The 12,884-nt window shown below is 37.0% G+C and overlaps 2 protein-coding genes across 2 annotated transcripts in view; both read right to left on the bottom strand.

Moving 5' to 3' along the window:
* Window positions 1–11,679, bottom strand: part of LOC126376546 (putative transcription factor SOX-15) — a 154,621-nt gene extending 142,942 nt beyond the window's left edge. The window contains exons 1-2 of the mRNA XM_050024013.1: window positions 11,296–11,679; window positions 2,157–2,387 (exon numbers count right to left, since the gene is read on the bottom strand). Coding sequence (XP_049879970.1) covers window positions 2,157–2,239 — 83 coding nt within the window. The 5' untranslated portion in view covers window positions 2,240–2,387; window positions 11,296–11,679. The remainder of the gene's footprint in view (window positions 1–2,156; window positions 2,388–11,295) is intronic.
* The window catches only part of LOC126376652 (glutamate--cysteine ligase regulatory subunit), a 206,920-nt gene that overhangs the window by 151,477 nt on the left and 42,559 nt on the right, over window positions 1–12,884 (bottom strand). The gene's annotated exons all lie outside the window — the stretch shown is intronic.

The following is a 12,884-nucleotide window of genomic DNA, read 5'->3' as shown; positions in this document are numbered from 1 at the left end:
ATACAGGTGTGAAGAATCTAATCTAGCCTACAGATCCCACTGCGCGGGCAAAGGCCTCCCCTTCTTCTGCGTTCAAAAACGGGAATCGCTGATATGGGACGAAAAGCCGCCAGACTCAAATGGGATTGGGCCGGACATGTTTGTCGCATGCACCCTGAGCGGTGGGCACGGATTGTCGCGCATTGGGTGCCTCATGACGGGTACAGGCGTCGTGGTAGACCTCGAAAGAGATGGCGTGACGACTTGGACGATTGCCGGAGGGACTGGCCGGAGTACGCACAGGACCGCGAAAAATGAAGCTATGTTATGTTTTTTTTTATTGACTCCGTTCTGGCTATTATTATGGCTAACCCGCAGTAGGTAATCTGAAGATTTGTCTGGTCCAGCTTTTTATCCTGTCGGACCTTCCAACCTACGAAGAGAAAACCAGCCCAATACAGGTTAGGTCACATACTTCTGAAACGCATTTCTCGGGAATGTGGGTTACCTCACGTGCTTTCCTTCATCGCTGAGCAAATGACATTATATCTGTATTCGAAAATTATTGGTACAAGCCCATGCCGGGATTCAAATTTGCGACCTCACAGAGAGCGTTCTTCCAACTGGAATACCACGGCTCATCCAACTTACGATTATTTAGTAAAATAAGTACCTACCTTAGTTAATGATTTATGTTTTGAATGGCCTGATTCCTGCAGTGTCCTAATTTTATTTTAAGTTATACCCGTCTTTTTTTTTTCCGCCGAAAAGGAAAGGGACGGGTAATCAACAGGCATAAAATTTCAACTTAAAATAAAATTAGATAGTGTGTACTGGAATCAGGCACCATTGTTAAATCCAGCTTTTAGTTTGCACTTTTATAAAGAGTTTGGGGTCATTTCAGGCCAAGTAATGAAAGCCATTTGCATCAAACCCACAATAAGTCACGTTAAAAAAAACTGGCTCATAATATAGATTCTGTGATTTTTTTCAAAACGACAAAATAGTCGTCACAATGCGTCCGACTGAACACGTCTTCTAAAAAATACGATTGAAAAGCTATACAAAATCAGTGGAGGTATTTTTCTGACCGACTGAGACTTAACACAGTACTATTTACCACCTTAACCATAATATAACAAAATCATTATGAATATACATAAAATATAATTTTATTTTATTTTATAATGTTCGTTAATATTGAGAAGGCTATTTAATAATAAATCTTTTCATGGGTCACACAAGAAAGAAACACTTACAGTACAGACAAACCTTAATGCTACAGTGGGTAAATGCCGCATTATTGCTAAAAGTAACCTCTTCCGGACAACCCATAAGTAGAGGAAGTATAACATAATACAGACTAACATTTTAAGATTTTCTATCGGCCACACTAGAACGGAAAAACTATTCTAAGAGCGTTTACAAGCGGATGGCATTTGTACTGTTCACTGTAAATCTGCATCTTAGCTATAATTTTGATGCTGCCATTGCAACTGCAAATCGACTGCAAACCAACTTATTATAGTTTAGTTGGTTTGCAGTTTCAAAGGGTTAATAGAATGACTTCGATTGCAGCTCAAATGCAGTTTGTTTGTAATAGCCCTAAAGTAGCCTCAGCCGGCAATTAGCAGTATCGAAAAACCTAATTAATTCTTATATCGGTCGCGTTAATGATCCGTTCTGAAACTTCGATTTCCAAGTATAAATAAATAATGTCCCATCTCAATTCTGGTTGCGATTGCTCAAAATACCGTCCAGCTGTTTTTGGCTAAATGGCTTCATTGGGACGTCGGGATGTTTCAAAATATGCTTATGATGCTTTTTTATTTTAATTTTATTGATACAGAATGCCAGTGCGTTTTTTTTAATGGACACTCGGTTGAGAATTTTAATTCCGACGCTATCAGGGTTTGAGCGTATGCAGTTTACATACAATAAGTATTCAAACATTTGATCATAGTGGTTGAGCGTAGGGCCCACTATCCGGAAGATCCAGGATCGAATCCCGGTGGGGACATACCACAAAACTCACTTTGTGATCCTCAGTTTCGTTAGGACATTACAGACTGATCACCTGATTGTCCTAAAGTAAGATGATGCGACTATTTTGTGTGATAAACATCAAGTAGGTTAATTATTCAAATTAAAAAAGTAAAGTAAAAAATTAGACTTACTTATAAGAAGAAAACGACATATTATTGTCGAGGCAAGTCTGGTCGTCGGCTACTCCTCCTGTTGTCAGCATGAGGGTGTTCATCCGGGTAAGGCAGTCGTTTAAATCGATCGATTCTTCAGAATACCGATATCGCGCACAACACTAATCTTTCAAAGTCCGTCGATACTGCGCCGCGGGGACGCCGAGCATCCTGTCCGTTACATCACTACCCCTCCGTCTGGAGTCATATCTGAAAAAGAAATTATTGTTAAACCGTTGGTCCCGGCTATTAGCCGTAAAAACACCTCCACGAACCCGCAGCGGAGCGTGGTGGAGTATGCTCCATACCCCCTCCGGTTGATTAAGGGGAGGCCTGTGCCCAGCAGTGTGACGTATATAGGCTGTTTATGTTATGTTATGTTTTTAATAGTAAAGACTCCCATCAAAGATAAATTATAATATGGTATCTAGAAATAGAAGCCAGTCTAAGATGATCAAAAATCATACAAATAACCTCAGAGGTATATCCATCGCAGGATGAACTCACACTTCACCGAGCTTTCAGGCCGGTCCAGCCAACTGTGTTATGAAAACTACACTTAAAATTAGTAAATAACTCATTGGTCCAAGTCCCGTACCGGGATTCGAACCGGCGCTGCCCGATTGATAAGCAAGCCGGTGTACCTCAGGACCAGTCTGATCCCTTGTCATCTTAAGGTTCCTACACATCTTCACTTCGTACCAAGAGTGGCTGCAAGCTATCTTTCGATCACTTATGTCTCTGCCCACACCGTTTGGAACCGGCGTGAGTTTATCTATGTATGTATAATTAAATTCTTTGTTAGTTTCAAGTTTCAAGATTAGTAACGCATTTTCCTACAAGAAGTCATTAAACTTATATTATACCTAGTTCATAATCCACATCAAAGTTCTCTAAACCTTTAGAAGTCTGGAGTAACCCTGGTCCACAATTCCACAGTATTAGAATTGTACACTGTAACTTCCTGCCCTCACAGTAACGATTTGATGGAGATACGAAACCGGCTCGGCAGCCATGTTGAATCTGATTGACAGCTGTCAATGTTGGCAGCACTGCGACGCGTCGACGCGCTTGCGCACCACGCGGCACTCTAATTCGTTTTGAAAAAATGTTGTATTCTCTTTTTAAATAATAGTTGGGATTAGTTGTTAAGTTGATTGAGTTTGTCTTTAGAAGTATCTATGTTTAGCAGTAGGGTACACTGTACAGGATGTCATTTTTTAAATTTATCAGTAAACAATAAAATAGTTAACAGTAATAATTAATAATGTGATCCAAATATCAAGCTACAATGATTTTTATATATGCTTCTGCTGTTACATTGTATTTTGAAATAATTGTGTACGGTCACGAGCATTAATATGTATACACTTTGGTACCATGTCACATTAACTTTTTTGACAAATTGAACTGTAAGTCTCACTAAATGTCAAATATGTTAGTGCGACAGAGTCCTAAAGTGGGTACATTATATTGCTCATGACTGTACCGACCCGAGTAATGAGAAAATAGGTAATTATCACGTTAAATCTGAACAGCGCCATCTATATTACTTTTGGGGAACGTAGCCTGGAAAGTCAATCATTGTCTTCTTTCCCTTAGTCTTCTTAATAATGGATACCAATAATAATTAACAACTTTCGTAAAGGCCGGTCATAGGATGGGTGACCACAAAAAAAAAATCATCTCGAGCTCCTCCGTGCTTCGGAAGGCACGTTAAGCCGTTGGTCCCGGCTGCATTAGCAGTCGTTAATAACCATCAATCCACACTGGGCCCGCGTGATGGTTTAAGGCCCGATCTCCCTATCCATCCATAGGGAAGGCCTGTGCCCCAGCAGTGGTGGTGGTGGATGTTAATGGGCTGATGATGATGATGAATAATAATAATTAGGTCCGGTGGTCTTTAGTAAAGAAATAGCATAAAATCAAAGTCATGGCGCATGCGCAGAGGCAACGTTAAAACAATAATACTTATATGTCATCGTGGATCTATAAATTGCCATAATTTCACAACCTCATTACAGCTTTACATGAGGAAAACCCGATCAATAATTCATTCCCTCGAACATTATACATAGATAAATAGGCAATCCTTCAGCCAATCTTATTTTATGACTAGTGACGTCATAAGATACCTACGTCCTGCAATAAACTGCTTCATGTTATTTCTATGAGAGCTGTTAAAGTTTAAGTTAGGTAGTCCTATTGCGTAATATTTGCATGTTATTTTAAATAAAATGTATTTTATATTATGTATTTATCTACTAAAAGCGGTCGGGGTCGAAAAGACAAACTTACTGAGCGCACAGGGACCATAACCTGGAACCTGACAGAGGGCAGCAGTAACTGTCAGTACTATTCAGACGCGGAGGACAGGAGTCCTAGTATAGCTTCGAAAGTGACTATTCTAGGCGCCATCCCACTCGCGTCAGAGTACTGCGGGGCGGAAGGCAAGAGGAAAACCACTGCCCTATTTTTCCCAAAAAAAATAGCATGGAGAATGCTACACCGACGACAGCGTGACCCTTAGATTAGTGATGATGATGATGTATGGATTACTAGTACATTATATAAACCTATATACGGCCTATATACGTCCCACTGCTGGGCACAGGCCTCCCTTCAATCAACCTAAGGGGGTATGGAGCATACTCCACTACGCTGCTCCACTGCGGGTTGGTTGGGATGTGTTTTGTAGTTACTATAATAGTATGAAGCGAACACTTCCCATTGCAATTCAGAAATTCTACCTCCGAATCGATTCCAGAATAATGAATACAACGTATTAATGTGATAAATATCATCTACCTATATTATACTCACACCCGTAATCCCTAATAGGTTGGGCAGAGGTTGGCGAAGACAACTTTCAGGTACTTTCAACACGAAATTCTAAGATGCACCGTATGTACGCGATCAACCCATTGCGCAATGGTATATCCTAATATTAGAAAAAAATAAAATGTACTAGGTACCTACTTGTTTAGTTAAATGAAAAATACTCGGTATTTATGAACATCACCGTTATGTCGTAGAAACATGGAATAAATATTTTTGAATAAAGAATTCAGAATTTTGAATTTAGAATAAAACTGTTAGTTTAAGGCGTTCGAATTTCAACAAAAATGAACATGATTTTTTAAAAGCAAATATTGTAGGTAAGTTACTTTTAATACGATTAAATTAAAACTACTTACTTAAGTAAATAATTACTTATTCAGTTTTTTTTTTTGTTCTATGCGTTTGATTTAATTATCCCAATAAAAACTTTAGTTTCATTTTTCTTATCATATATGTATTGTATGTACAATCATGAGCAATATTTAAAACCCTGTCGCGTTATCATATTTGACATTTAATGAGACTTACGGTCTAAATTGTCAAGAAAGTTAATGTGACATGGTATCAAAGTGTATACATATTAGTACTCGTGACCATACGTAAATCAGTTTCTAGAGTTATTTTTATATTTCATAATGGCAGAATTATGAAATTAGGTTAAAAAATGTTGGACAATTCATTGATTTGGTGTAGGTATAATACCTAAGTAAGTACCTATCTTTCAGATAATAGAGGTAAACACCTCTCAACTCACACTGTAGTAAAAGACTATTTAAGTATTTAACTCCTTTTTTATTACTAAGTAATTGTCAGTTCCCTATCGATACCAGTAATCGATTGACTACAATTGTATCACCGCCCTTTATCGACAAATTCGATCGATTAACGACAACGTTGTCACATCACTATCGAAGTCGATCGCAATCTTGACGGCTAGACGACGCAGCTGGGCGAATTACAATTAGAAAATTAAATATTCGTGTAAGTAAGTTATAACCAGACAAACACAAAATCACGCCTGCATCCCTAATAGGGTCGGTAGGACGTTGCAAAATAAACTGTCTGCTTCTATCGTTAATTAAGTCGTAAATGTTGTTCAGCTCCTTATCTTCCCGGACTATGTCGTAAAAACCGACACATGGGTCTAACGCCAAGAACCATTATCCTACACTTCTTCTTCTATAGTGTGGATTGTGAGGTAGAGTACTAACCTCATCAACCCTGGTGTCAGGGTTACTATTGAGCCGCCAAAGGCCCCTGACATGGCTCCTACACTGATCTGATCACTTGTAATCATACGGTTAAGATGATCCGTGCTTCGGAAGGCACTTGAAGCCGTTGGTCCCGGTTACTACTTACTGATGTAAGTAAGTAATCGTTACATGAGCCATGTCACGCCTTTGGCGAATCAGTAATAACCCTGACACCAGGGTTGATGAGGTTGTTAATGCAATTCACAACCCACTTGTTAGAAGACGAAGGTTGTCATAATTGTCTATTTTTGGGATTCATATCAGGATTATTACGTGCTCAACGGTGAAGGAAAACATCGCGAGGAAACCCTCATTGCCCAATACAGGTTAGGTCAGGTATGTGACATATAAATTGGGCTTTTCCTTTCACGGGTTGGAAGGTCAGACAGGCAGTCTCTAAAAGACCGGACCTGTCAAATGTTCAGGTTAGGTAAGCGGACCCTGTGAAAATGGAACAGAAGAAGAAGCGACTGCCTGTCTGACCTTACAACCCGCGAAGGGAAAACCAGCCCAATACAGGTTAGGTCACGTACCTCCAAAAATGCATTTCTCGAGAATGTGGGTTTCCTCACGATGTTTTCCTTCACTGCTGAGCACGTGATAATCATTTATGATTCAAACATGAATTGGAAAACAAATTCGACAATCAATGGTTTAGGCCTGGATTCGAACCTGCGACCTCAAAGTGAGAGGCAAGCGTTCTACCAACTGGGCTACCACAGCTTTTTCTATTCTTCTTATTATCTATCAATATCAAAGTAATGTAAGTTTACAAGCGCGCCTATTGCCAGGATGATGCGTTTACTCATAGTTTATTTTTGCAACTTTAAGTTATTAATTAGGCCGGTCATAGGATGGGTGACCACAAAAAAAAAGTTTTCATCTCGAGCTCCTCCGTGCTTCGGAAGGCACGTTAAGCCGTTGGTCCCAGCTGCATTAGCAGTCGTTAATAACCATCAATCCGCACTGGGCCCGCGTGATAGTTTAAGGCCCGATCTCCCTATCCATCCATAGGGAAGGCCCGTGCCCCAGCAGTGGGGACGTTAATGGGCTGATGACAAAGTTATTAAAAGCAAAAGTAATGTTTATCGTCACATCGGCTCGCGAACTTACAATTAAAATGCGACTTCCGACATTAAGTAGGTAGCCGCTAACTAAAACACGTTAATGTTTTGGTAACCAACCAGTGGTTATAAAAAAACATCCGTGTCGTGGGATCCTCAACCAGTACCTCGTGTTATGCTTTGTCCGTCCGTTCGTCACTATTTTATTATATATTATATTTATATTATAAATTCATTGAAGGTTAAATATAGAAATGTTGGAATATGAAATTAGTTGAGTTACTGCGGTTTTGTTTTCGGCCACTAGCCACTTTTTCATGATTTCTTGCATACTTAGCTAGCGAATATATACAAGGTGTACCTAAGCTGATGCCACTTTTTCATGACTTCTTGCATATTTAGCTAGCGAATATATACAAGGTGTACCTAAGCTGATGCCACTTTTTCATGACTTCTTGCATACTTAGCTAGCGAATATATACAAGGTGTACTTAGGTACACCTTGTATATAGTCGTTTGTATATATATTCGCGCATCAGCTTAGGCTGATGCCACTTTTTCATGACTTCTTACATACTTAGCTAGGCTGTTGAAATGTTGATGCACGTATCGGCCGGTTCTTACCGTCCCTACGTCCACATGCCACGACATTTAAACCAGGATGTTAGTGACACCGAATACTGAGGGGACTCATTCAGCTCACAACCCCGAGTTAATAACAACTGGAATTTTCCGCCGCAAAAGTAAAGAATTGAAAATAATTAAACAAACCCCAAGTTTTGCTGTATTCATGTGTTATGTCCGTTTGTTAAAATCAAGTTCTGTGCAATAAAGTGTATTTGATTTGAAACATTATAAGTGAATTTTGCGACGGAAAATTGGACTTGATATTAACTCAGAACCATGAGCTGAATCATCCCCCTCGGTATTCGGTACCTACGGTATCGCTAACAGCCTACATAGGTATCTAATTCATCTCCACCGTGAGTACTCAAATATCTTCAAATGATTGTTTATGAATAAGTTAACGGAGAAAAGGATGTCAAATGGCACATATTTTTAGCGGATAAAAGCAGGACGGATAGATTTGTGGTTTTAGGGACTGTACATGAGTCATGCACATTGTCATGTACCCACTTTAGAACCCTGTCGCACTATCATATTCCTAACATTTAATGAGACTTACGGTTTAATTTGTCAAAAAAGTTAATGTGACATGGTTTCAAAGTGTACACATGTTAGTGCTCGTGAACGTACACCCCAGACACTTCATACAAAACACCTCGTTGTACACAGATACTACACATTGACGTTATCGTACACGCGCATCTGTATAACATCTGACACCGTACGATTGAAGACTTAAGTAAGACCGAAGGGGGTGAGGTAAACCTAGCTCAGCCGCTGGTGGGGAGCGGAGAGTTGCGGTTCTATACTATATAATGACAAAAGTGAAGCGAGCAGTTATAACAACTAAAGCTGAATAAAGCAATTAGGAATAGCTAGCAGCTATAAATTATTTCCTAAAGGCGTTAAAAGCTGTAATATTTTTAAATTCCCTTAACTTTTAATGACTTTTTGTTTAAGTTTCACGCTTGATTGATAGGGGCGCGTGTAAGCGTCTGTGGTAGTTTAAATTTACAGATTTACCTACATTAAATAACATTATTATCTTTCAATTTCAATTTTTACATATTTCCTCCTGTCTGGAAGAAATCGCTTTAAGTGATAAAGCCGTCATTTGCCATGTACCTAGTTAAGAGTCTTATGTAAATATTTCCTTTTATTTTGGTGCATTAAAGTATACTTATTTGTATTAAATTATTTAACCGTAATAAATATCTTTATAATTAAAAAATATAAAAATAATCTCCATAAAAAAATGTTCACTGAAACACGAAAGTGACAAGTGCAGTAACTCTATATTTTTTTATTTTTAGGGCGATCGTCAGTTTTGTTTTAAGTTATTTCTACTTGATAGTTCTTTTTACATTGGTTATTGTCTCAGAACTGAAAATAAATAATTATGTGGTTATTGTAGATTTGGTTTAGATAGCACGGGATGATTTGACTACTTAGTCGGGCAGATGGGGAGTGCTTAGGGCTTGCCCTGTACCTAAATAAAAAAATAAGTTTTTTGTTATTTGTATTACGTAAACAATTATGTATACTGAAGCATACTTAAGTTTATTAAATATGTGTGTGAAGTGTTTGTAAAATTTCATCGACATTGCCTTTTTTAAAGTTACATGTTTTCCTCCGACAATAATCCTTCGGAGTTTGTTCAACCATCAGATGCATATTCAAGTAAGGTGAAGAGGTCGCATTCGTTAAAGTCCCTCATTTTCTGTTAATATGCCTACGGTTTTGACACTTTTTTCGTGTTTTTTTTTTTTTTTTTGGAAACAGCTTTTTTTCTTATGCATACAAGAAAATGTATATTTTTGTTAAAAAATAAACTACCAGAATAGAAGACTGAATAAAATGACTACAGAAAATATTCGAGGAAAAGATATTACGCTTACTGTAGTTTTTTATATTAACATTAAATAGATAAATAAAAATATTTTCCTAGATTTTTTAAATAGCCTTTTTTAGATAAACGTATGAATTATTCAGATATTTTTAAGCATCTTTACGTAAAGAAATGACCTCAATTTGAACTTGTCTTTGTCAATCATGTATAACTAGTAGCAGTGGGGCTAGGAACAGCAACGCACTTTGAATCAACATAAATTGATAAAATTTAACGATATTTTTTGAACCGGTGATGCTTTTATTTTGCTGCATTATAAAAAAAGCTTATTAATACTTATATACATAATACGCTGGCTCTATATTTTCGATCAAAATAAATGGTACCTACTTAGATATGTACGATAAAATAATAAACCTATAGGTACATACTGTGCATCGAATTTTCATCACTTTATCGTAAGTTCCGATAAAGTCACAAGTAGTAAAGATAATAGATAAAAGCAATGTTGGAAAGAATTTCAATTGTAAGTCAAATCATACTATGGCAAAGTTTATAAATATCCGTTTCGTTTTATGCGACGTTTTTCATCTCAAAAAGGATGTGCCTTGTTTTTTTCTTATCCAAAATACAAATTTAATAGCTTACGACTACTTTTTTACTGCAAAAGAGTCATAATTGGTACTTACAGATTTTCAGAGAATTCTCGCCAAATGGCATTTTCGTTGTTACTATTGTAATTTAAGAGGTGTAAATAGTTTTTTTTTTTATATTTATCAAATTCGATTTTTCTTATTTGATTTCACTACTGTCGGCGATAGCTCGTTTTAACGCTAGAACGCTTTTGAGTTAAAATGGGGTGAAATTACATTTCCAGGCAATAACATTTGTTTTATTTTTAATTCGTTAATAATATTTTTTTGCGTTTGCGTTTATAGTGGCCTATTATAAAATTTAAAAGACATAATTATAGTATTTTACGCCTTTAAAATTAGTTTTAAAATAATATAGGTACATAACCTACACAAATCTTAGCTAGCTTTCATCAAGAGTTTCGGTATTTATCTATTGGACGGCAGTATCTCGTAGAAAGGGTAAAACTTGTAAATCTGGAGCTTAAAAAGTTAAGTTCCTTCTCATTGTAGTTACTTATTGTGGAAAAGTAGTTTTTATTTTCATTTGTACCGTTGCAAGTCACAAGTTTGAACTTTAAACTTGCAGCTTGTAATATGCAAATTTCTAAAATATTGGAAAAAAATGTGACGTAGAAAAGAGTACCTATATGCCACAAAAGAGTCTAACGTATAGATGCAAGCATAGAAGATATATGAGGAAAAACTAATCGGACAGAAGTCTTAAGGGAGTACGCTACTATCTACCTTAAACAAGTGTTAGTGCATCAAATACTGACACAAGATAATTATTATCTAGGAATAGTATCTAATTGCAATTACAGATAACTATAAACCACACAAAACACACACCTGTTCATCTATTATCAATTAATTTGCTGTCTTCTTTCTACCTATCGTTTTTACCATACACCACAAGAAACACAAGTTTTAATAAATAAAAAAACACTAAAGTATTTGAATCCCGGCCAATATCCAGTACATCCACAGAGGTGAACGCGAATAGTGAACTTTAACCGCAACTTGTCACATAAACTTTACTACATAACACATTTTCAAGAAATATTAAAAACACGGGTTATACAACTTCGCACTATGACACTGGAGGTACGTCGCGCGTTTTTTTTTTCTCAACGTCAATATGGCAAAGGTGAAAAGTCACACGGTTTGAAAAGCATTCGATGAAAGTTCGGGATATAAAAAAATAGTTTGACTGAGTGCACGGTGTGCGCCGGCGGCCAGCACGATCGACTGGAGTCGCACGCGCAGCTCGCCGCGGCCGTAGCTGAATGCAGGGCTCGCCAACCTTTTCAATACAATTTTATTGAAGCGCTTATTCTTTAGGATTCTCTTCAATACATCTACAATTTTAATTAAGTGTAATACGATTTAGTTTCTTGAATAGATTTACAGACTTTCAGCTAATATTATCAGTGATTTCATAATTTGTCTCAATTCAAATATATTTCTGAGTTTATTTGTTGTTTGAGCATCTAGCAATTTCTCATAAATATTTTATTTTGTGTTATCGATGAAATAATTTAGTTTGCAGATATGGAGACTTTCTGATTTTCCATAAAAAGCTTTATTATTAAAATTACAAAACAAAATGTTTGCAATCACAGCAAAAACCTGTTTAGTCAGCGAGCGTATGCAACCAGAGCCATCGGTGTCTGTTGAATATAGAATTGTCTCTTTCCCTCTTCAACGATTTATATACTGTATTAGAAAAGGACAACCACATCGTTACAGGTGATTTCACATGGAACTTACGAAAATTATTATACTTTGAAAAGTCCTAAGTCAATTAGCTACGGGTCACTCAATTTGAGATTTTAACTTCGAGTAAATAAGTCACATATTCGATTTTTTTTATCTCCAAGTTTATGTTGTCAGGCCAAAAGATAGTTTTGGTTTGTGTGAATTGGTCAATATTATTGTATTTATATTGCGGACTGTATTTATGAAGAGCTTTTTAGAAACAGAGGGTATTTATGTAAAAATTCGCGGTAAATCTCAAGTTAATGGCAGATAATTTCGGCATGGGATGCGTAAGCGACCGGACACTGGACACGTTTGATTAGTTGCGTACCTCATCAACAACCTTCGTCTCTTTCCGTCCCAATATGAAACTAAACGCCCAAGCGAGACAAAATGATGTTTACATCTTTATGGACCGAAATGGAGACGTGGCTTTAATGGGATCTTCCCAGATGTACGCTTAATTTTTGTAGGTAAGCGACGGGTAGGAGGAAAATGTGAATTATACGGTTACACCAGTTTTACATAACGCCGGACGCTTTTTTTTCTATAAATTTATTAAACGAACGCGTTTTAATAGCCAGTTGACTTGTTAAAGTTTTTTTCTTTTTAATTCCTATTTGTTGTACGGTTTTTCTCAAAGGAGTTTCTTATTAAATTAGTATCTCTTTAATGTGATT

The sequence above is a fragment of the Pectinophora gossypiella genome, chromosome 21 (assembly GCF_024362695.1).
Source record: "Pectinophora gossypiella chromosome 21, ilPecGoss1.1, whole genome shotgun sequence".
Taxonomy (NCBI): Eukaryota; Metazoa; Arthropoda; class Insecta; order Lepidoptera; family Gelechiidae; genus Pectinophora; species Pectinophora gossypiella.
This window is presented reverse-complemented; position numbering and strand designations above follow the sequence as displayed.